The sequence below is a fragment of the Heptranchias perlo genome, chromosome 8, assembly GCF_035084215.1.
Source record: "Heptranchias perlo isolate sHepPer1 chromosome 8, sHepPer1.hap1, whole genome shotgun sequence".
Taxonomy (NCBI): Eukaryota; Metazoa; Chordata; class Chondrichthyes; order Hexanchiformes; family Hexanchidae; genus Heptranchias; species Heptranchias perlo.
This window is the reverse complement of record NC_090332.1, coordinates 79,396,576-79,418,533: the sequence shown is the minus strand read 5'-3', so window position 1 is coordinate 79,418,533 and position 21,958 is coordinate 79,396,576. Positions and strand designations below refer to the sequence as shown.

The 21,958-nt window shown below is 39.0% G+C and overlaps 1 protein-coding gene across 3 annotated transcripts in view; it reads right to left on the bottom strand.

The window, feature by feature from the left end:
- Nucleotides 1-280: 280 nt before the first annotated feature.
- xrn2 (5'-3' exoribonuclease 2) overlaps nt 281-21,958 on the bottom strand; it is a 100,205-nt gene continuing 78,527 nt past the window's right edge. For 2 of the 3 annotated variants that reach the window (XM_067989410.1, XM_067989408.1), the window contains 3 exons: nt 13,092-13,170; nt 3,096-3,237; nt 281-723 (listed from right to left, as the gene is read on the bottom strand). In XM_067989410.1, coding sequence (XP_067845511.1) covers nt 664-723; nt 3,096-3,237; nt 13,092-13,170 — 281 coding nt within the window. In that variant the 3' untranslated portion in view covers nt 281-663. The remainder of the gene's footprint in view (nt 724-3,095; nt 3,238-13,091; nt 13,171-21,958) is intronic. The other variant, XM_067989409.1, reaches the window with a different exon arrangement.

Below are 21,958 nucleotides of genomic sequence, written 5' to 3'. Positions count from 1 at the left end.
ATCAATAGCTTCCCAATGTTCTCAGTAATCAAATATTTACAAGTATGAAGCTCATGAAATACGTTCCTGGAACTGTATGAGGTGTGACAGCTTTTAAGAATGGACAATAATGACCAAAGTATGTTTCAAAAATTGAAAAATCCCCCTCATTTGAAACATACCATTTAAAAAGTTTTTCTTTAAAGAAAGGAAATGTATAAATGTGATTACATTTGGATCTTAGCTGATGAGTTCGCTTCAAGAAAATTATGGAAAGAAAAAAAAACGAAACAGAGAGGAATAGAAAACCAAAAATGGTAAAGCATTTACTAAAGATCACATCTGATGTACAGTGTACAGGAATAAAAACTCAATTTGTTTTATCAACTTTGAGACATTCTAATCCATTATGATGTTAACAATTAAACTTGGCTGTATACATTCTGCAATATATTTACCACACCCTGTCTTGACAGTTTAAAAAAATGGAAACTGCAGAATCCATTTTACAGCAAATGAAACATGAAGCACAAAAATACATACAAACAAGTATTATAATTTCACATTAAAAACTAGGTCAGCACTCTTTACAGGTATAACGGTTAAAATTCAGCTTGGATGTATGCTGATCAATTAACTGGACCCTGTAAGGCACAGCTTGTGTTGCAGAGCCAGGTAGAGCTTTTAATTCCAGCTGTGTCTTCCAGAATCTGGTGGCAATGGGTACTGTCTCCCAGGATACCCCTGAAAAATAAAACATTGCCAGACATTTTAAACAATTGTACAATCAAAGCCAACAACTAAAATAAGTACATAAAAACACAATGATGTCATTAATATTGATAAATACAAGTCTAAACATACAAGATTGTACACTGCTATCATGTTTTGGGATTTTTTGACCATTTTTCCACAGAAAGTATTTGGAAATGAGTTACATTTAAGTGGTGTGTTTTGAATTAAAGCAGGTTCAGAATTCTCCTCAAGACATATGCTGCTGCGCTGAGACAAAGAGGGAATTGACGTGTTAATGAGTCAATTATCCTTTCTGTTTTCCAGAATGATTGGAGACAGTAAGTAATTCCTTATCTCGATTCAGACTACCAGCAGACCAACCACTCAAGACGGTATTCTTGGGTACCCAACAACGGGGTGAATGCTGAGAATTTAAGCTTGGGAGGGAGGTAGTCAGTTTGGTTGACAGGCTGACTAGCGAATCCCTGAATGGAGAAGAATTGCAGGGAGGGGAGAGAAGACAACCTTCCTGTGAACACAGAGAAAAAGGACAAGGGGGCACATGAGGTCCAGCAGTCCAATTAGGTCTGGGCCAGTGAGAGAAAACCTGCTCATCTTAAGCCCAGGGCCAGTTAGAACCAGAAGGCTGCTCAGGAAAAGTTAAGTTAGTGCAAGAACGTGGGAAAGTGTAGTTTTAAAAAAAATTCACAGGGCAGGGTTTGAATATGATTGTTTCTCTGTAAATTCACATGCTGCTTAGAAAATAAAGCAGCTTAAATGATTCATATCTGGTCTCATCTCACCATGCTCGTTTCAGTCTACCTACTGAAAGATTAGAAAAGTGCATGTGTGAAAGACATGATATCCAGTTCAAATCACAAGGGGGCACTAGTGTTATAATTCTCTCACCCCCCGGTTACACTACTGTATGATTAGATATTGGGTACAATGGGCAGTCATGTAGGTAAGGTATGTGGGCTGCGTATAGGAATAACCAGCACCATTGAACCTTAAGAGAATATCTATGGCAGACCCAAAATTTGTAACAACTGCATGTAAAACTATTTTAATCACTCCACCATTGGTGGTCATGTCTTCAGCTGCTTAGGCCCTAAGCTCTGGAATTCCCTCCCTAAACCTCTCCACTGCTCTACCTCTCTCCTCTCCTTTAAGACGATCCTTAAAACTTATCTCTTTGACCAAGCTTTTGGTCACCGGTCCTAATATCTCCTTACGTGGCTCGGTGTCAAATTTTGTTTGATAACGCTCCTGTGAAGCGCCTTGGGACGTTTTACTACTTTAAAGACGCCATATAAATGCAAGTTGTTGTTGTTGATAAATCCATGATCTCTACTTTGCTGAGTCAGTTGCATATTGGTGTTCCAACACCATGTCAGGAGTGCAGGACATGTGGGTGTTCTGAACATGGGGACCTCGTACTCCTCCTAGATGTGTTATCTCAGGGAGGAAATGGACACTGCTGAGAGGAGCAAAAAAAACAGGTAAAACAACCCAACCCAATCTATTGCAATGTAAACCTATTGATAGTCAAGCCAGACTCTTTCCTAGCATAATCTAATTTGCCGGCAATCAAAGACATAACACAACTATCCACACAAGTATGCATGCTAATCAGAAGCACTGCTTCAACAGGTGTTCTACTGTCACATCAGCAGATTAAAGCAAATGCTCTCTTCGCCCATCCTGTCGTCCAGGTAGCATGCTGTACAAAGGAGATTGTCTCGTTATCATATCTGTCACTGTAGTGGGCAGAGGTGGTCAGATTAGTTGAGGAAGCACTTTTCTATCTTTTGAAAACAGATTTAAAAATCATCTGTAAGAATGAAGGCAATTTAGAAAATTTATCAAGGTCCTTCAGGTCAGCTATGGCATAGATCAGATTTAATGTAAAGTTTAATTACTCTGTTAATCTCATCACTACTAGAGGTGGGCTGCTCAAGGTGTTGCAAGTTCAGCATGAAGTATAGCAATAACTTTATTATCGTGATGAGTACAAATGCCTTAACCTTTCATGTTCCTACATTCTGCTTTTTTCCCCGAATGAATTAGTGCCAAAATTGAGGGCAGTTTTCTTCTTTTAACTTCTGCCCAAAACGGGATTGAGGAAGAGGGAAGTGAAATAACTTGGATAACTTTTGTGCACTGTAAATCACACACAGAAGAGAAGGGAGGCAGTCATTTTTTTTAAAGTATGCAGGACTTGGAAGCTGGATCTTGGACAACTTTCAATTCAGGTACTTTAAGTTATTTAGTTATCCAAAAGGATCAAACATTATTTTGAAATACGAATGCAGCATCAATTAAACACTGTAGTTAATTAAAAGAAAGCGATTTGTTAACATTATTGTCCACTTTGTTACCTGTCGCCCTCTACGATCATCTTGCCTCTGTTGGTAATGGCTTGGCATTCCTGATCCAAGCCTGTGCTGATTCTGCAGGAACATACCACCCTGAGACTGCATGATACGATTCCAGGCCAACTGCTGCTCAGCCCCCTGATTTCTATGAAGTAAAAAAGTGAATTTGCTGTTAATACTTCCTTTACAATGGACTACATTTAATTGTTAAGTTCCAAATTTTATATCCCACCAAAAAAAGAGCGAGGGGAAAAATACAACACATTTTGTGGATGACATGGGGGCCGATTGAGAATTCAGAAGGGAGAGTTACACAAAGATAATGCCTGGCATCTTCTAGCAGTTAGCTACAGGTACACTGATAACAGACTGGGAACAAATATGCCTTCTTGGCCACAGAGATGCAAGAATTTTGTAAAAAAGAGGGGAAATGCCCAGATATCCATTATAAAAGGCAGACGAAGAAAGTAGCCCATCACCACAACTCACTGGAGGGACCTGTTCCCAGACCTCTGCCAATACCGCTCTAGCTAGCTGCTTGAAGATTCATAAGCAGAGTCAAGGGAAATTTGTCAAACCTATGTTCTCTCCCTTCAAGGAAGGGCCAGGACTCGGAGTGGCTCCGCAAGGGGGCAGCAGACATCAATAACTTAACACAGGGAAAAAAATAAATCACATGTAGCTGAATCCAATTTCTCCCTAAAAGTCATATTCTTGTGCTACCTGCTTAACTTTTCAAGTCTATAATACTAGCATGCAATACAGAGAAATGTATACATTAGTCTCTCTCATATTCCAATTTGTTATTGGAATGCTTTTCTGAATGATTTAAATATACTGTGTAATACCATGCAGCAAAACTCTTCACCAAGTTACAACAACTTGCATTTATATAGCACCTTTAAGGTAGTAAAACGTCCCAAGCACTTCATTGGAGCGTTATCAAACAAAATTTGATGCCGAGCCACATAAGGAGCTATTAGGACAGATGACCAAAAGCTTGGTGAAAGAGGTAGGTTTTAAGGAGCGTCTTAAATGAAGGAGAGAGAGGAAGAGAGGTGGAGAGGTTTAGGGAGGGAATTCCAGAGCTTAGGGCATGGGCAGGTGAAGGCATAGCCACCAATGGTGCAGTGATTAAAATCAGGGATGCGCAAGTGGCAAGAATTGTGGAAGTGCAGAGATCTCAGAGGCTTGTAGGCCTGAAGCGAGGCCATGGAGGGATTTGAAAACAAAGATGAGAATTTTAAAATCGAGGCAGTCCCTGACCAGGAGCCAATGTAGGTAAGTGAGCATAGGGGTGATGGGTGAATGGGACTTGGTGCAAGTTAGGATACGGGCAGCAGTTTTGGATGAGTTCAAGTTTATGGAGGATGGCAGGCCGGCCAGGAGAGCATTGGAATAGTCAAGTCTAGAGGTAACAAAAGGCATGGATGAGGGTGTCAGCAACAGATGAGCTGAGGCAAGGGCGGAGACGGGAGATGTTATGGAGGTGGAAGTAGGCGGTCTTGGTGATGGAGTGGATATGTGGTCGGAAGCTCATCTCAAGGTCAAATAGAACGCCACGGTTGCGAGCAGTCTGGTTCAGCCTCAGACAGTGGCCAGGAGAGGGATGGTGTCGGTGGCTAGGGAATGGAGTTTGTGGTGGGGACCAAAGACAATGGCTTCAGTCTTCCCAATATTTAGTTGGAGCAAATTTTTGCTCGAGGTCTGACAAGCAGTGTGGCAAATCAAAGACAGTGGCGGGATCGAGGGAGGTGGTGATGAGGTAGAGCTGGGCGTCATCAGCGTACATGCGGAACCTGGCTTTGTGTTTTCAGATGATGTCGCTGAGGGGCAGCATGTAGATGAGAAATAGGAATAGAAATTTAGTAGATTTCAAGTAGATGCTATAATATGTTTCAGATTTTATACTTTTCCAGTTCTCAAGTTACTGACCTGGAAGCTATGATGCATCGCATTATGAACACCCTAGTTAAACAATGCTTTTGAAATTCATCTTAAACAGCTGTTTTCTGACACCCAAGATCAACTATGATTCATTTATACAACAACTGTGATTCATGAATATTCATATGCTGGTTTTCCAAATGTGCATATACCACATCTGAAAGCTTACAAGCCCACAAAATACTTTAAACTTTAACCACTTAACTAGTCTAAACCATTACATTCACACAAAATTTAAATTGATGGGTTAAATTCTGGCTTTGAGATTTAGCCTTCATAATAGTTTGATGAGAGCAGTGACTTATTCTTAAAGATAAGAAGTTTTGCTCATGGTAGAACTTTATTTTGTCCAGTAGTTTTGCATAAAACCCTTGGATCAACATGCCGACAACATGCATTATTTATAACTATTGAACCCAAGCCCTTTTTTGATGGCTCCAAGAAGGGAAAAACCTGTTTTGGCTGAATCCAAAAAAGACGACAATCTACACGAGTAGTAAACAAATCCATCCGTAGAACAGGGCTTTATTTTCCAAATAGCCAGACACTTTCATGAAGCCTATTCTTTCCAGTTAATTGCAGGTTGTAAATGAATTCCTACTGCTGAGTATTTTGAATCTAGGGTAGGGCCGTGGCTGTATTTTCCCATCCATTATGCTACTCAATATGTCAGAAGGTCTGATCGGGAAGAAACCTTTTCAAGTCCTATTGATGCAGTTTCAATTGACCGTGGTGACCTGGCAACACAAGCACTAATTGGCACAGACTGACTGACATTTGGTGTACAGTTTATATGGGAACAAGAATCCACATCAATTATAGCCCAGTTGTCAGCCTAGATTCCCAACAGGAAGAAATATTTAATTATCACTATCACCCTTAAGATGGATATGAAGGAACAGGTATGAAAGCATGGGAAAACTACCAAATCCTGAATAGCTAAGTTGCACCAATCTACAACATTAAATCAAGCACTCAATTTTGTCTGCAATAATTGTACTGAAAGTTCAAGATCCTCAAACCTATTGTTTTTAAATACAAGCAATTTGTTAAAGCAGAGTATTCATGTCCAAGTATTTTCAGGTTATTTTAGTTTCCTCCGCTTAGTTATGAATATATAAATACACAAGCATGATCACCATGTATAAGTTTAACGTATCTTAAGGGGTCAGAGTTGCACCCTCCTTGACAAAGATTCCCTCGTTCAGAATAAACAGTTTCCCAGATTTCAAAAAGGTGGTGCATGTAGTCTACCCTCCCCCTCCACTTTATGGAATTCATGCCAAGGAACCTCCCTTGTTCTCACTTCACGTACAATGATTAATAGACAAGTACTTCCTTTGAGAGAACTTAAAAGCACGGATAAAAACTACTTTTGATCAAAGGGTTTTCGGAAAAACTACAATTCGCACCACTATATTGTATTGCAACAGTAAAACTGTCCACTTTGAAAGGTAGGATACAAAAAGGTACGGTATTCATCTTGGTTCAGTAAATTCAAATTGGCTGTTTACAAAATTTTTGCAATTTGTCAGTTATTGTGGTAACTGCTACTTAAGTAGCTCCACAGAGCATTACAAGATGCAGCCAATACTTACACGTGGTTTGTGCATTACTCAAAAAAACTGCGTACAATACACGTGCAACACTAATGGCCTTGGATTAGTAGAGCTAGAGTTAGAGATATATATTCTAATCACTTTTCTTGACGTAGGGCAGGCAGTCTCTTCTTAGGCTGCAGAAAAAAAATTAACAAAACGCACAAGAGTTGCTGGATCTACCTCTTCATAGAATCAGCAATACAGCGCAAGTTGTTTTTATTTTTCAAATTAGTGGCAAAAGAGGAAGAAATGCATGCCATCTTCAACTGAAGGTGGCTAATCTGTGTGAAATATAATACTGCTGAAATAGCTTGAAGCCAATAAGCATAGAAAATATTTATATGGGTCCTCTGAAGTAGAATTATTAACATTCAGAAACTGAAGCCACTAAAGATGCAACACCCTGGAAATATTTTCAGTTAAACTTACAAAGTTAAAACAATTTCTTGTACAAAAATTTCACATTCACGCAACATCCCTTACAAAATCCCTTATTACAAAACCATGTCACATTCATTCTACTGCATAGTACTATTGAACTTTACAAATTCAGTAATCCTCCTCCAAGTTTCTTCTGTATATAATTCAGTTCAATCTTAAGTAGTTAAAGAAACTGTTTTCGGTTGCCACTAATAACTACTGACCTACAGTGACACAGCTCCACAATAGGCTTGTCAGGCCTGAAAAGTTGTACCAAAGAAGCTGATTAGTACTTGAAGAGGTTTGTAGCAAGAATCAATGGTTGGTCTGTACTAATACTGTGTTTCCAGCACAAAATGATAATAGTGGAACACATTAGTTATGCCTCATTAAGCTCCACGATCCTCAAAAGAAATTTGTTTAGCCTACCCAAAAATCTAATGCAGATTTAAGCTTTCAATGCTGAATTTTATAATTATACACACAACATGCAATAAAGTCATAGCCAACAGACCTTAAAAGGGAATAGCTTCCAAAATAAGAGAAGTGATTTTTGCTAAGTTTCAGAAATGTACAAATTTTAAATCATAATTGATGCATTGTTTATGTATTTTAATGAAATAAACTAAAAGGCAATATTTTTCTGGTTAGTCAGGACACTGAGTATATGGGGAAGGTCAAAGCAAATTCAATTTTAAATATGGCAAAGGAATTGGTCAAAAACAAAAGACATTATTCTGAATATGAAGGTTAGACAGAGGTGGTTAGTTGTTAAAAATACCTAAGTAAAACTACATCATCAGCGTTATCAGAAAACAAAAAAGTCTAAAAGGCACTTAGAAAGATAAGCAGCACTTGAGATAAAAAGTTTTTTTTTCTTATTTTAACAGTCGGTCACAACTTTGTGTACTTTTTGCATTTAAACTCATTTATTCAATGACAGTTTTGTATAACTGAATCCACTACAGTCAAGTTCATTAAACCAAAACTAAATGGGATGCAAGAGTGAAAATGTTCAAGCAAAGTAGGCTGTGTATTTTGTTGAGCTCATTTTTTTCACTTCGATCTGTATGTAGTTTGCAAAATGCTGACAAAATCATCAAGATGAAAGAGAGAACAAGTCATTGTTATTCAGAGGGTCAAATTAAAATGTTAAATGATTACCTAATGTAGATCTGATCCATCTTACTCTTTAAACCACAGCCTTATTTATGACAGAATTGAGATCCAAGGCATAACAAGAAAAATTAAGTACCCTGAAGCAGAATTACTTGACTTTAGTACAGAGAAGCTCACAGTTATTTTGTCCAAAATAGTCTAAGTATTAGTAGAACCGGAGATTTCCTAATCGGGGGAAAAATTATTTTTTATATATATATATATATATATATATATATATAATGCCATAAGTCAGTTGGTATGAGCAGCGACTGAATCTTATGGAGGTCCTGAAGAATGGAAGGAAATAGCCTCCATAATCCAGCCACCCGATGAGGTACATAACCACTCACCTGCTAGCCAGGGAAGGCAGTCATGGCAACTCACTGTTGGAGCATAGAGGCAGCAGTACCATCACATGTTTTCTTTGAGCCCTCACCTATCCTCTAGCAGGATCCCAAAATCTGGACATGAAGCCTACTCTGGCACAAAAGCAGCATGTCTAGCTGCACGTAAAGCTCAATGGGATTTATTTGGGCTTTGCTGGTGAGGTTTTTGTTTTAAAAAAGGAAAAAGACGGTTTACAGCACTGACTACTTGGTCACTAAAGAGAATGTTTCCTTTCATGTAAGTGGGAAACTGGATATCTTGAGTAAGGTACGCCTATTAGGCAGTATCTCTTCAGCCGCAGATCTAAACTCTATATTCAAAGGAGTCAAATGTAGACTGATGCTAGAGATTAGCAATCTGATTACCCATATTAGCTTGGAGAGTGTCTTTGAGGGAGGCAGAAGCTTGACTTACAGTATTACCGTCCCTGTTTGGGAACCCAGTGGACCCAAAAGGATGCCAACCTATTTGGAGGTTGCCTTGAGCAAATAACCTTTTGATCTAGTCTCTTAGTTTCTTTTTCTGGTTTACAGGGACTCAAAAGTCCTGTGCCTCTGCAGCCTTCTGTGATTTTGTTAATCCCACCACATACAAAGCAAGGCATCCAAGGAGTAGAGTTGCGAATCAAAGCTTTTTAAAAGCTATGGAGAGCTGCAGATTATCCCTATGTGAATACTGATTCCAGCAACAGCAAACTATTCAGTCTAGGCTTCCACCTAAAAAGTGTTTAGGAATGTGAGGGGAGACTAGAGTCAATGTAGTTCACCAAGAGTTGCTGTGGAATAGGTCAGTCCTTCCAGTTTAGGAATTGGGAGCAGAAATAAATAATTCCAGGTAATATAACAGTATGTTACCTCCAATCCACTATCAGCATCAGTTGCAAGATCCTTATAGTACAATGTACAACTGTTCCTTCAAATATCTGCAGATGCACAGGATGATGTAAACACATCATGGGGAGGAAAGGAAAGAAACAAAACAAAGGACCCTAGAAAATCCTTTCCTAGACTCACTGAAGAATGCACTTGTGAACTCCATCTAGCTTTCCAAGCACACAAGTACATGACGGTGCTATAGAGAACTTCCTCAGCTAAAATAAGCTTGGGCTTCAAGGCACAGACATTCAGATTTCTGATAATAAATGGAACTGCACTGTGGAAATGTGTGCATATGTTGGCCTAACCTATCAAAACAAAAGTTTACCCAATACAAGATATTATGCAGGATATTTGGTAGGCACTGCAGTCACTGATCCAGAGGCCTGTAAGATCCTGCATGCATGGAGACCCAAAGCATACTTGGGAAGGAAGGCCCAGCTGAATAAAACAAGAGGAAAATTCAATGGACTGATTTCCAGGACAAGAGGATTTTTTTTTTGTGAATTACTTATCTGTTGATACTATAAATTTTATTTTTAACATGTATATACATAACCACCTGTCAAAACAACTTTGAACAACCAAGAAAAATGAATAAATTAAGCAATGTGATTGGTTTATATTGGAAAGTTTCTGGTTCTAGATTGATGGCTTTGAAAAAAAAGTGAAAAATGATGATACCTTAATATTAGTAGCTTTTCTTACCTATCTTCACAGTAATTGGCTATTTGAGCAAATCATTATGGTTAATTGAACAGTTTGCAGTCTTTTAAGCCAATTATTATAGTATGACTGGCTGTTCAAAGGAATTGAAAAAAAATTGTTTAGTGGTAGTTTCTGGTTCTAGATTAATAGCTTTGATCAAAAATTGAACGGTTTGATTGGTTGGTTTTGTGCAGGTTGCTAGTTCTTTGGTAGTAGTAACATTCCCTACCTGTTTTAGTGATACAGAAATTTGAGCAAATCAGCATGGTTAACTGAACAGATGGCAGTCATTAATGCCAAATCTTAAAGTGTGAAATGATTTATGATGCTAGACACCCTCAATGTGATGTACACATTTAAGATATGATGTGTTAGATACAATACTTTTTACATAGAAATATGTTAAATAAGCGATGAAACAGGTTAAATGAACTTTCCTGTTTGCAGAATGATCAATAAGTAATGCAGACAGTGGGAGAAAAAGAACTCAAGTCTCCTCAGAATTAGGTCCGAATACATAGGATGGGTATGAATGACTGACCAGGATAGTTCTGTATGGTGCCACTCATAAAAGAGAAATTGATGAGAGCTTTCATTTGTGTCTGGAGGTTGAATAAAGTGGAGATTTTTAAAAAAAACAAACAATCTCAACTTTATATTGTATTTCATATCTAATAGCTAGGCTTAAACTTACATAAAAGAAGTTGTGAAACACATTTTCATAATTTATAATGTGGATTGACAAAAAGCTCCCAGTGTTTCATGATATTTGTGTCACTTCTGTGCAGATTTCATTTGCTAACTCATATCAAAAGAATAAAGTGGGAATCAGAAGGTTCTATGTATGGCCTCACTTTTCCCACCTACTCTTACTGGTCATTTTTTTTTGCCATAAACATGAAATCACATGCAGATTGATCTCTTCAGGTTATCAATATTTGATTAATAAAAATAGGGAAGCAGTATTATGTTGCTGAATGTATAGAGCCAACCACTGGACAATTGGAGGTTACAAACAGCAGTGGGAATGTAGGAACTAAAATCCGAAATCAGCAATGAGATTGTGCTACCTTAGTTTGACTGGCAAAGCTAATAAAGTTTAGTTCAAATTTCTGGTTACCTCACTTATCGGCTTGTGTAACAAGAGCACAATGGAGAGAGTATTAATATTCATGTATATTTTTTTCAATTACAGGATCTTTTATGGCATGCTTTCAGGAGTAGCAAAAGCCTAATTCTTGCTAACAGGATTAAAGACAGCCCCCAAATGGATAGATACCCTGTTAACAGGAATATTTTAATCAAGCATCAAGTCACAGGAGGACAATTTTCCTCACCTTGGGTTTGTATTTATTAGCAGGCTTCCACTGTTTATACACACACATCTGTGGTTTATAGCCTTGAAACCTGAAGACTGAAACTATTGTGTGTTATATTGAGAAGAGATCAATGAAGGAGCATTGGCATGCATAAAAGATCACTTTTGTTCTGCTCGCTGGACAGTTTGCTCATGCTATTTTGGATCCAGTTAAACATCTATCCAAAGTCCCTGACCATGCACTTACCTGGCCGGTGAACCAAGGTTGTACACATCACCAGGTACTTTCAATGAACAACTTCAAGTGATATTGTAGTTGAAAATTATTTAATGCAAATTGGTATGAGATTTAACTGGCTAATATAAAGTCGTGTCCCTTGTCCCAAGAGTTGCCTAGATAAGTACCGCATTTTTTCTTTACCCATTTTTATTCCTTCCTTACAGTAGTACGAGCACCCACTGCTCTCCAGCGCCTCAGCCAAGTGGTCATTACTCATGCATGAGCCTCAAAAGGATATCTGACCATAGGGGGCATCATGGCCAACATCCACACAATCACTAGATAGTTATCAGAAGCAGGAGTCCTCACAGTTTTTCTCATTCCTTAACCAGAAATGCTGAGGCCAACAGTAGCACTCCTATGGCTGAGATCAGCCAATTCAAAATGCTGAGTCATCGGGTGTGCACAAGAGCCCCACTTTAAAGTAAAGGATTTGGTAAGACCAAAAAGGAAATACAGAGGCAGACCTTAGTGTTATAATTCATAACCGCAAGCTATACATCAGAGCTCCTCTAGTTATACTGTAGTTTGGGAACCCAAGATCTCAGGATACCCTTAATGGGATCTGATTTTTCAGACAAGCATCTGACAAACTCACCTGCCAAATACACCAGGAAAATATATATGTATATAAATATATTTTTTACACGTATGCTCATTTAATCGAGATACCACTTTAAAGACAGCCTTGCATTAACAAGTATGGCACAATTTACATACCCCGACAGTTGAAGATTGCAAAAAATCTAGTCCTTTTCCATAAAAGCACAATAATTTTTTCACTAAATAGGATGACTTTTATAGACAGTGCTGAACAGAATCATTTCAACTGTGGCAGGTAACACAAGAACAATTCTTAAAAACTAGAAATCAACTACCCTAATGTAGTAGTCACAGATCTCCGTACGCCCCATCTAGATACAAGATCAAAATTAAATAAAGATAATGTAAGATACTAGAAAAAACAAACTAACAGAACGAAGGCAACAACGGAAGGAAAGAAGGAAGAAAATAAACAAACTTGCATTTATATAATGCCGTTCACATCTTCTGCACTTTACAGCCAATAAAGAACCTTTGAAATGTTGTAATGTAGGCAAACACAGTAGCCAATTGTGAACAGCAAGGTCCCATATACAACAATGAGATAAATAAGCAATTAATCTGTCATTGGTGGTGTTGGTTGAGGGATGTTGGCCAGGACAATAAAGTAAATAAATGAAAGCACATTATACTGCATTATATTGGTTTTCTAGATAGGTTTAAAAAAATACAGCCTTAAAATTACATTATTAATCTTACCTCTGAGGTATAAGCTGCTGAAAAAGAGGTTGTGGACCTCGCCACGAATCTTGGGGTCTCAAACCTGCAGATAATACAACTATATTAATATAATTACACAATTCTAGAAATTATTCCACATTTTGCGCATTAGAAAACTGCAACATTGAGACTTTTTAAAAAAAAAACATAAATCTATTCTGTTTTTACATGCAACATTACAACCAAGCTTCACTTTTTACAAAAGATCAGATATCCAACGGTCAACTAAATTGTCATGAAATCCCACATACCAAATGGCACTTTTACTACCTGCAATTACCTTTTCTGTTGACTACAAAAACTTGTTTAAAGTGGTGTTGTTTTTAATAATGCTTAAAAAATATATTTTAAAGCTTTAAATTCACACACTAGATGTGCAATGGGTTAGACACTGGCATTTCACCTCTAGTGCTTATGTTCAAACTGAGCTCAAATTTTGCTATGTGTAAGGGTCCCATATAAAATGTGTTTGAGTAATCTCAGTCCATTTCCCAGTGCCTAATTCAGCACCAACTGACAGTGAGTGAGATGCTAGTTATTAGCAATGTTACTCCAAAGCCATTAGGTGTCTGGTGTGGGAGATAGAAAAATGTCACACTAATATAAGAGTGGATGCTCTTGAGGTTGGGGCTGAATCACATTGTTGAAGCTCTCTCCGTTCTGCACCTAGCTATGCTAGGCTACACTACACTATGATGACTGGGAATTGCTTGATGCTGGCACTAACTCCTCAAACTGACAATTATTTAACTTCCACCACGATCATCCCTTACCTTGATGAGCACAAAATTCACAGACAATAGGTTTGAATTTGCTTTGACTTAGTTTATTGTACCATCCTTGTTAGACATATTCAACCCATCATTCAATTTTGTTCGACCTTGCTTACAAAGAAAAGCAGTGAATAGCAGGTATAACTGAATGGGCACAACATTCAGTGTTAATTGTCTGAAGTTTGTTCAGTGGCTAAATGTTAAGCATTTACAAGAAGAAATGAGGTTACAGGGCATACCTATATTCATGCAAGAACAGATTGCAGAATGTAAAAATATAAATAGTTTGAAGACCCAAGGCATTCATCAGATTCTGGTCGATACCTAGCAATATGTGAGATGCAGCAGAGTCAGGTGCACAATTGGATACATGTATGCTAAAATACTTTCTTTCCCTACACCCATTCACTCCTGTTATGTGCTCAGACATCTAACCTGGCATACATATTAGCCGCTAGGAGGGATACCATAGTGCCTACTAACAACTCTTCCTATCCACAGAGATATGTAGCCTCCAATTAGTACTTCCTCACAGCAATATTGCAGAAAGAACTTAGCAAAAGGGTGCAGGGAGTAAACACCATCCACTCTCTGTCACTGCACATTGGTACACCAATGTATCACCTCATAACAAACATCCTTTTATGTAAAAGAAAATTAATGCAATTAAAGGCATTTAGAAGTAATGATTGATGGTTCAAAGCATTAATGATGTCAGCCCTGGAAAATACAGAGTAGGTCATCTTCAATGACAGTAGCTGGACTGCCAGAAGAAACAAATTTGAACATCTTCATGTTACTAAAAGTACAATTATGTCACTGATATCACTTTCTGTTTCCAGCACACTTTTGTTTAAATTATGGAATGTTCAGAGCAAAAATCTTGCAGGTAATCATTTTTCAAGAGAGCGAGCCTTTGCCTTAGTGGTAGCATTCCCACCTCGGAGTCAGAAGTTGCAAGGTTAAAACCCCGCTTTAGACGGTCCCGACGAGTGGAGACCAGAGCTCTGGCTCTGAATCCCAGGTTGACGTGCATAAAGATACGCCTGTCTGGATGGCCCCTCTTGTTGTGTGAGCCCATAAAACCCAACTGCTGCAGAAGACTACCCACCCTATCGGCTGGTATAAAGATGGTTACGGTCATGGAATGAGCTGTCACGTCACGGCCTGTCAGACTGTTAAGCAGCCTGCAAAAGCATGAAAATATCATGGCCCAGAAATTATTTGGAGCAGCAAACCAACGGTGCCTGCCACTCCTTAGATTTGAATTCACCCATTAAGTTAGCGCAGTCTTTTTGGCGGCAACTTACATCAAATGCAAGTTCAAAAAACTGCAGCGTTTTTTCCCCGAGCTGTGTGCGCGGAAACAGGATCTCTGTTCACTAATCAGCTTGAAGCAAGCCACGTTGTGAGAACCAGAAAGTGAAGCTCATTCACAAACCGCGCAGAGTAAGAACCAGGAAGCGCAAGAAAAGATTAGTAAATGTACTATAAAATCAGATGGAGAAAGTGAAAGAGAGGGTCAAAGTAAAAAAAATTAAAATTTTAAATTTTATTAAAAAGCATATTTTTTTAAATGTCCAAAAACTATTAAAATGAGATTTTTAAAAAGTTAATTTTCCGTGCCAGAGAGGTTGTTTGGCAGTCATTAGTACTTACCACACCATTAAAAGTTAGTTTAGACCTGATATAATTCAGCATACCTTTTTTCTGGCGAGATTAATAAGTTTCCAGCTGGGCAGGAGAGCAATTTCGCGCTGGTCCATTGATTCCTGCCTGTGATATTCCTTTAACGCGAAACTGTTAGATCTGCAGGGAATCAGGAAGAGCAAGTTCCGGAATTCCGTGTTTGATTGCACCTACGTGGTCGCCAGAACTTGCTCTTCGAATTGTCCATTAATAACGGTGAGCACTGTTAGGCTCACTGCTATTTTACTGCCAATAGGAAGGGGGGACTGTACTAATTAGAGACAACATAATGGCAAAAGAAAAAAGGGGCACAAGTAATATTGGTTGAGACATAGGATAAGAAGGAATTGGTCACGTTAATGGGCATTTTCTACAGACCACCTAATAGTGGAAGGGAAGTGGAAGAAGAAATATGTAGGCAAATGTATGAAACAAGTAAAAAAAAATTGAATAATAATCATGGGAGATTTCAACAACCCCCAAATAAACTGGCAAGAGGTAGAAAAAGGGGAATGGAGTTTTAAACATGTGTACATGACTCGTTTCTTACCCAGTATATGAGAAGCCCAAGAGAGGAATCACTGCTGGATCTAGTAATGGGAAATGAACCAGAGCAGATAAGAGAAGTAAGCTTAGGGGAACATCTAGGCAATAGCAATCATAACATAATGAGGTTTAAAATAATGATCGAGAAAGACATAAGCAGAACAAAGTCCAAAGTAATAGATTGAAAAAAAGCTAATTGAGGGGATGAAAATGGAACTAGGGAAGGTAAACTGGAAATTTTTTTTGACGGACAAAGGGATAGAACAGCAGTGGGAAATATTTAAAACGGTGACCGAGAGTGTTCAGGAGAAATATTCCCCTAAAAAACAAGAACACACTAGCCAATAATGAAACACCATGGATGAATAAAGAGATACGGGTAAAACTGAAACAAAATAAAATGGCATACTCTAAATACACAGACAATAAAGGAGAGGATGACAAAGGGAATACAAAGAGGAAGAATGTCAACAAAACAATTAAGAAAGCAAAGGGGAACTACAAAATTAAATCATCAAGGAATATAAAAAGAAATAGTATTCTACAGACACAAATAACAAAAGAAAAATCAGGATAGGGTTAGGGCCACTAAGGGATGTACAAGATAAACTCATGTAATGACAGCAAAATGGCAGAAATATTGAATAGTTACTATGCCTCAGTATTTACCAGGTGGACTAACAAGGTGGGCATGACATTATACTTTTTATGATGACCTCTTCTAAAGACATTTAAGATAGAAAGGTGGGAGATAATTGATAAATTAATCAAACTTAGAGAGGATAAAACCCCTGGTCCAGATGGATTGCATCTGTGCATATTAAAGGAAGTTAGGGAGGAAATAGCAGAGGCGCTATTACATATATATAAAAAATCATTAGAAAAAGAGTAGTGCCAGAGGATTGGTGGTAGCTAATATTATATTTAAAAAGGGAGGCAGAACATATCCAGGGAACTATTGACCAGTTAGCTTAACGATCAGTGATAGGAAAGATAATGGAATCTTTACTCAAAGATGGAATAGAAAAACATTTAGAAAACAAAAATATAATAAAGAGTAGTCAGCACGGATTTCAGAAGGGAAAGACATGCATGGCTAACCTTATTGAATTCTTTGAAGAAGTAGCAGAAAGAGTAGGCAAGGGTAATGCAGTATATGTAATATATTTGGATTTTCAAAAGGCCTTTGGTAAAGTGTTACATTGTAGACTCATGACTAAGGTCAGAGCATGTGGAGTCAGGGGTCAGGTAGCAGAATACACAGCCTAGCTGGCTACAAAACAGAAAGCAGGGGTTAAGGGTAACTATTCAGACTGGCAAAAGGTGGGAAGTGGTGTTCCGCAGGGATCGGTGCTGGGACTACTGTTGTTCACAATTTACATCAACGATTTGGGCTCTGGAGTCGGGAGTACAATTTCAAAATTTGCAAACACCACGAAATTGGGGGAGGGGGAAGAGTTAATACAAAGGAAGACATTAAAATGCAAGACATTAATAAACTTGCAGAATGGACATATAATTGGCAAATGAATTTCAATATAGGTAAGTGTGAGGTGGTGCATTTTGGTAGGAAGAATAAGGAGGCCACATATTGCTTGGATAATAAGAGTCTAAATTGGATAGAGGAGCAAAGAAATCTCGGGGTACAGATACAAAAATCACTAAAAGTAGTGACGCAGGTTAATAAGGCCGTAATAAAAAGGCAAACCATGCAAAGGGGTGCATTTCTAGAGAGACAGAATTGAAAAGCAGAGAAGTTATGTTAAACTTGCATAGAACCTTGGTTAGACCACACAGAGTACTGTACACATTTCTGGTCTCCATATTATAAAAAGGATATAGAGACATTGGAGACGGTGCAAAAAAGATTCACAAGGATGATACCAGAACTAAGAAGATATCCTTATCAGGAAAGGCTAAACCAGCTGGGGCTCTTTTCTCTAGAAGAGAAGGCTGAGGGATGACCGAATAGAAGTCTTTTGATAATGAAAAGGTTTGATCGGGTAGACAGAGAAAATATTTCCACTTGTGGGGAGTTCAAAACTAGAGGTCATCAATGTAAGATAGTCACTAATAAATCCAATAGGGAATTCAGGAGAAACCTCTTTACCCAGAGAGTGGTAAGAATGTGGAACATGCTTCCACAAGTGAGTAGTTGAGGCAAATAGCTTAGATGTATTTAAGGGGAAGCTAGATAAGCATGAGGGAGAATGGAATAGAAGGATATGCTGATAGGGGTAGAAGTAGTAGGGAGGGAGGAGGCTCGTGTGGCGCATAAACGCCAGTACAGACCAGTTGGGCCCAACGGCCTATTTCTGTGCTGTAGACTCAATGTAAATGTAACTCAATTTCTAGCCCCATAATGTTTCAAAGAACAAAATTGAAATCTCTCTCTCTCTCTCCCTTCCTAATGAATTTCCTCAGGCAAAGTTAAATCTCTCCCTAAATTCTCACAGCAGAAGGGTGTTAAGTGGGGGGACTTAAGTTATCTGCTTTCTTCTACCCCATATTCTGGTGCAAGCACAGTACGCCACAAGCAGAGCATAATCTGAAGCTTCAGTCTTCTGAATCAATTGAACAGACACTGAAAAGGTCTCTATTCAATAGTTCTCTGGTCATTTCACAATACTGAACAAATTGCAAATCAATCAAAATCCTTAGTTTCTTTGATCTCGTATTTATCAGAACTAATTAAAATAGCTGGCAACACTTACTGTCTTGATAGGGCAGAATAAAAGAAAACATTGATGCTTTCCCTTTGGGTGGGTGTACCTCTATGAAAGCAAAAGTTAACTCTGTTCTTTTAATACTACCCACTAAAATTGCTATACTTCAAAAGTACAAGCTCATCCTCGTGCAATTACTGGAGCTGCAACTATTGGCAACTAACCTAATATAACTGGTTAGCCCATTACTGCTATCTCCCTTTTAGGCCCTTCTCTCCTTCCTTTTCTGTCACCCAGCCATGCTATCTTTCATTTCTCCCTGTTCGTACTTTGTTTTCCGAATACCAACTCATCACTACTCCGCTGCCATCGTACTCTCATGCCACCGTCCCAGGCTTGAATCCCCGAAGAACGAGCCCACGGCTATCCTCCGAGCCTCTTGGCATTCTCCAAAGGGCCCATTGAGGCACCGGTCGCTGTCGCCCTATGAGCAGCAACCCATCCTCCTCTCTCGCTGACCTTCCAGCCCAGCAAACCCACCGAGGACTAAACCCCACCAAATGGCCCTCCATCCACCATTGCCCCTCGTACTCTGCCAGCAGAACAACAAACTACCACTCTCTGAATTTCCATCCAGGTCTGTTCAATCACGAACAAGGTTCTCGTCATCCACAACCGTATTGCGGATGAACATATTGACCTCGTGACTTTGACTGAAACTTGGCTCAAGGGTGGTGACATTCTGCCCTTTACAGAAGTCTTTTGTCTGGCTATACTTTCCTCCAACTGACCTGCCTGAACTGCCGCAGTGGCAATGTCACCCATAGTGCCAAATCACACAGTGGCCTCCCCCTGCCTCCTTCTCATTCGAGCATGTGACGTCGTTATACCTCTCTCGCGTATGCTTTAAAATCCTCACTGTCTACAACCCTCCCATATCTTCTCTCTTCCAGCCTCTGCACTGAGTGCCTCATTTTTAATTTCTGCTCTCCTTACCCTCACTACTCTGAGTTCACTGCCTTCCGGTTATCCCTAAACCTCTCCCTCTATAAAAACTCTTCTACTCATATTCATGGTCACCTCCTTAACCACACCATCTCCTGTGGCCTCTCTCCATCCACAGTCTTCATCACTGACAAGGCCATCTCCAACCAATTTCTTGTATCCCTCATCACCCCATCCCTTCCAACTTCATTTACTTCTGTGTCCGCCAGTAGAAAAGCTCTGCCTCCAAGTTACTTACAACTGCTCTTTCAAATTTCTAATTGCCTTGCCTTTAGCCTTTTATTTGCCAGGATAACTGCATCCATTGATTTGCTCAACCACTCTCTTTTCTCCACCTTTAATGCCCATGACCCCAAAAAAATGTTCATCGTCTCCCATCCGTCATTCCCTCTGGCATGGCCCCCCGCTTCAATCCCTAAGGTTCAAGGGGTGCAGATTTGAGCATATTTTGGTTTAGCCATCCATCACCAAATCAGACGGGACCACATCAAGCTCTACTGGACCTCACCCGTCTCTGCTAAAACTACTCACGACAGTAGGATCATCCTAGATAACCCTATCTTCTTTTCTCTAATACCAACTATCTTCTTAAATCCCTCGACCCACACCTCTAACAACAAGTACGAAGAAAGCAGGAACTTCTTTGTCACCAAGATAGAGACCATTCGTTCAGCTGCCTGTTCTGCTTCTCCCCTTTCCATTGTTCACCAAGCCTCTGTCCCAGTCCTGAACCATCTGTCCAGTTTCTCCCACATTTACCCCATGCCCTCTCAGCTCATCTCATCAATGAGACCCACCTCCTGCTCCCTTGATCCCAGTAAGTTAAAGTGGTCAAGCAGGAAGACAATAGCTGACAACCTGAGATGAATTGGACTTATCTGCTTAAATTACCTTGAACTTAAAAAAAATTGTATTTCAGAATAACGTGATTAAATTTATTCAGAGTTGTCTTGAAGGCCACACAGCCTCTCCCAAAAGTCAAGGCTTGGGCATAACATTTTATGGTTCTGAGCTGAAATTGTATTGCGCAGTGTGTCTGATTTCCCAGGACGCATCAGTACTGTTGAGTTGCATGTAGTAAAAGAACATTCTAGCAGTTTCTGCTCAAAAGGTTTTCAAAATTATTTGAAGAAAAGCTAGAGGACAAATTTTAAAATCTTTATTTATATTGAGTCTTTTTGTTACCAGTGTGTGGGTAACAGAGTAAAAAGACAGACTACTGCTTACACACTTTTATTTTGTATTCTTTAAACTTGAGAAAGTGTTTTAAGCTTAATAAGAGAGTCTTCTTCCTCATTACAATGGAGTTCATTTTTTTCAAAAAAGTTGAATTTTAAAGCAAACAGCTTCTAATTATCTCACTTGATCATCACTTGTTGGCAGTTCAAAAATGTAAATATTCTAATTATTAGCAGCTGTCAAGGCAGACGAACAGTGCATTTTCTCATTTCATTTGTCTCTTCAAATGAAATGCAAATTAGTTATATTTTGAACGCACAAATTACCACCTGTGCTTTGTTAATAGTTGGTAACTAGAATGTTTATATTGTATTATATTCTCTTGATTCAGGAACCGCTCCGTTAGATTGGAAAATTGCACACGTCACTCTGTTATTTAAGAAAGGTGAGGGGGGAAACCAGGAAATTATGGACCAAGTTAGCTGAACATCTGTCGTCAGGAAATTACTAGAGTCTATAATTAAGGATATAACACCGTGAAGATTTTCAGCTAACCAGAGAGAGCCAGCATGGATTTGTAACAGGTAGGTCATGCCTGACGAACCTGGTTGAATTTTTTGAAGAGGTGACTGAAGTATTGGAGAGGGGAAGGTCTATGGATGTTGTTTATATGGACTTGCAGAAGGAATATGATAAAGTCCCTTATAAGAGACTGTTAGCTAAAGTTGAAGCTCATGGAATTGAAGGCAAATTATTGACCTGGTTAGGAAATTGGCTGAGCGGAAGGAGACAGAGAGTAGGGATACTGGGCAGGTACTCAAATTGGCAGGATGTGTCTAGTGGTGTCCCACAGGGATCTGTGTTGGGGCCTCAACTATTCACTGTATTTATTAACAACTTAGATGATGGGATTATAGAGCCACATATCCAAGTTTGCTGATGACACAAAGATAGGCAGCATTGTAAGCAGTGTAGATGGAAGCATAAA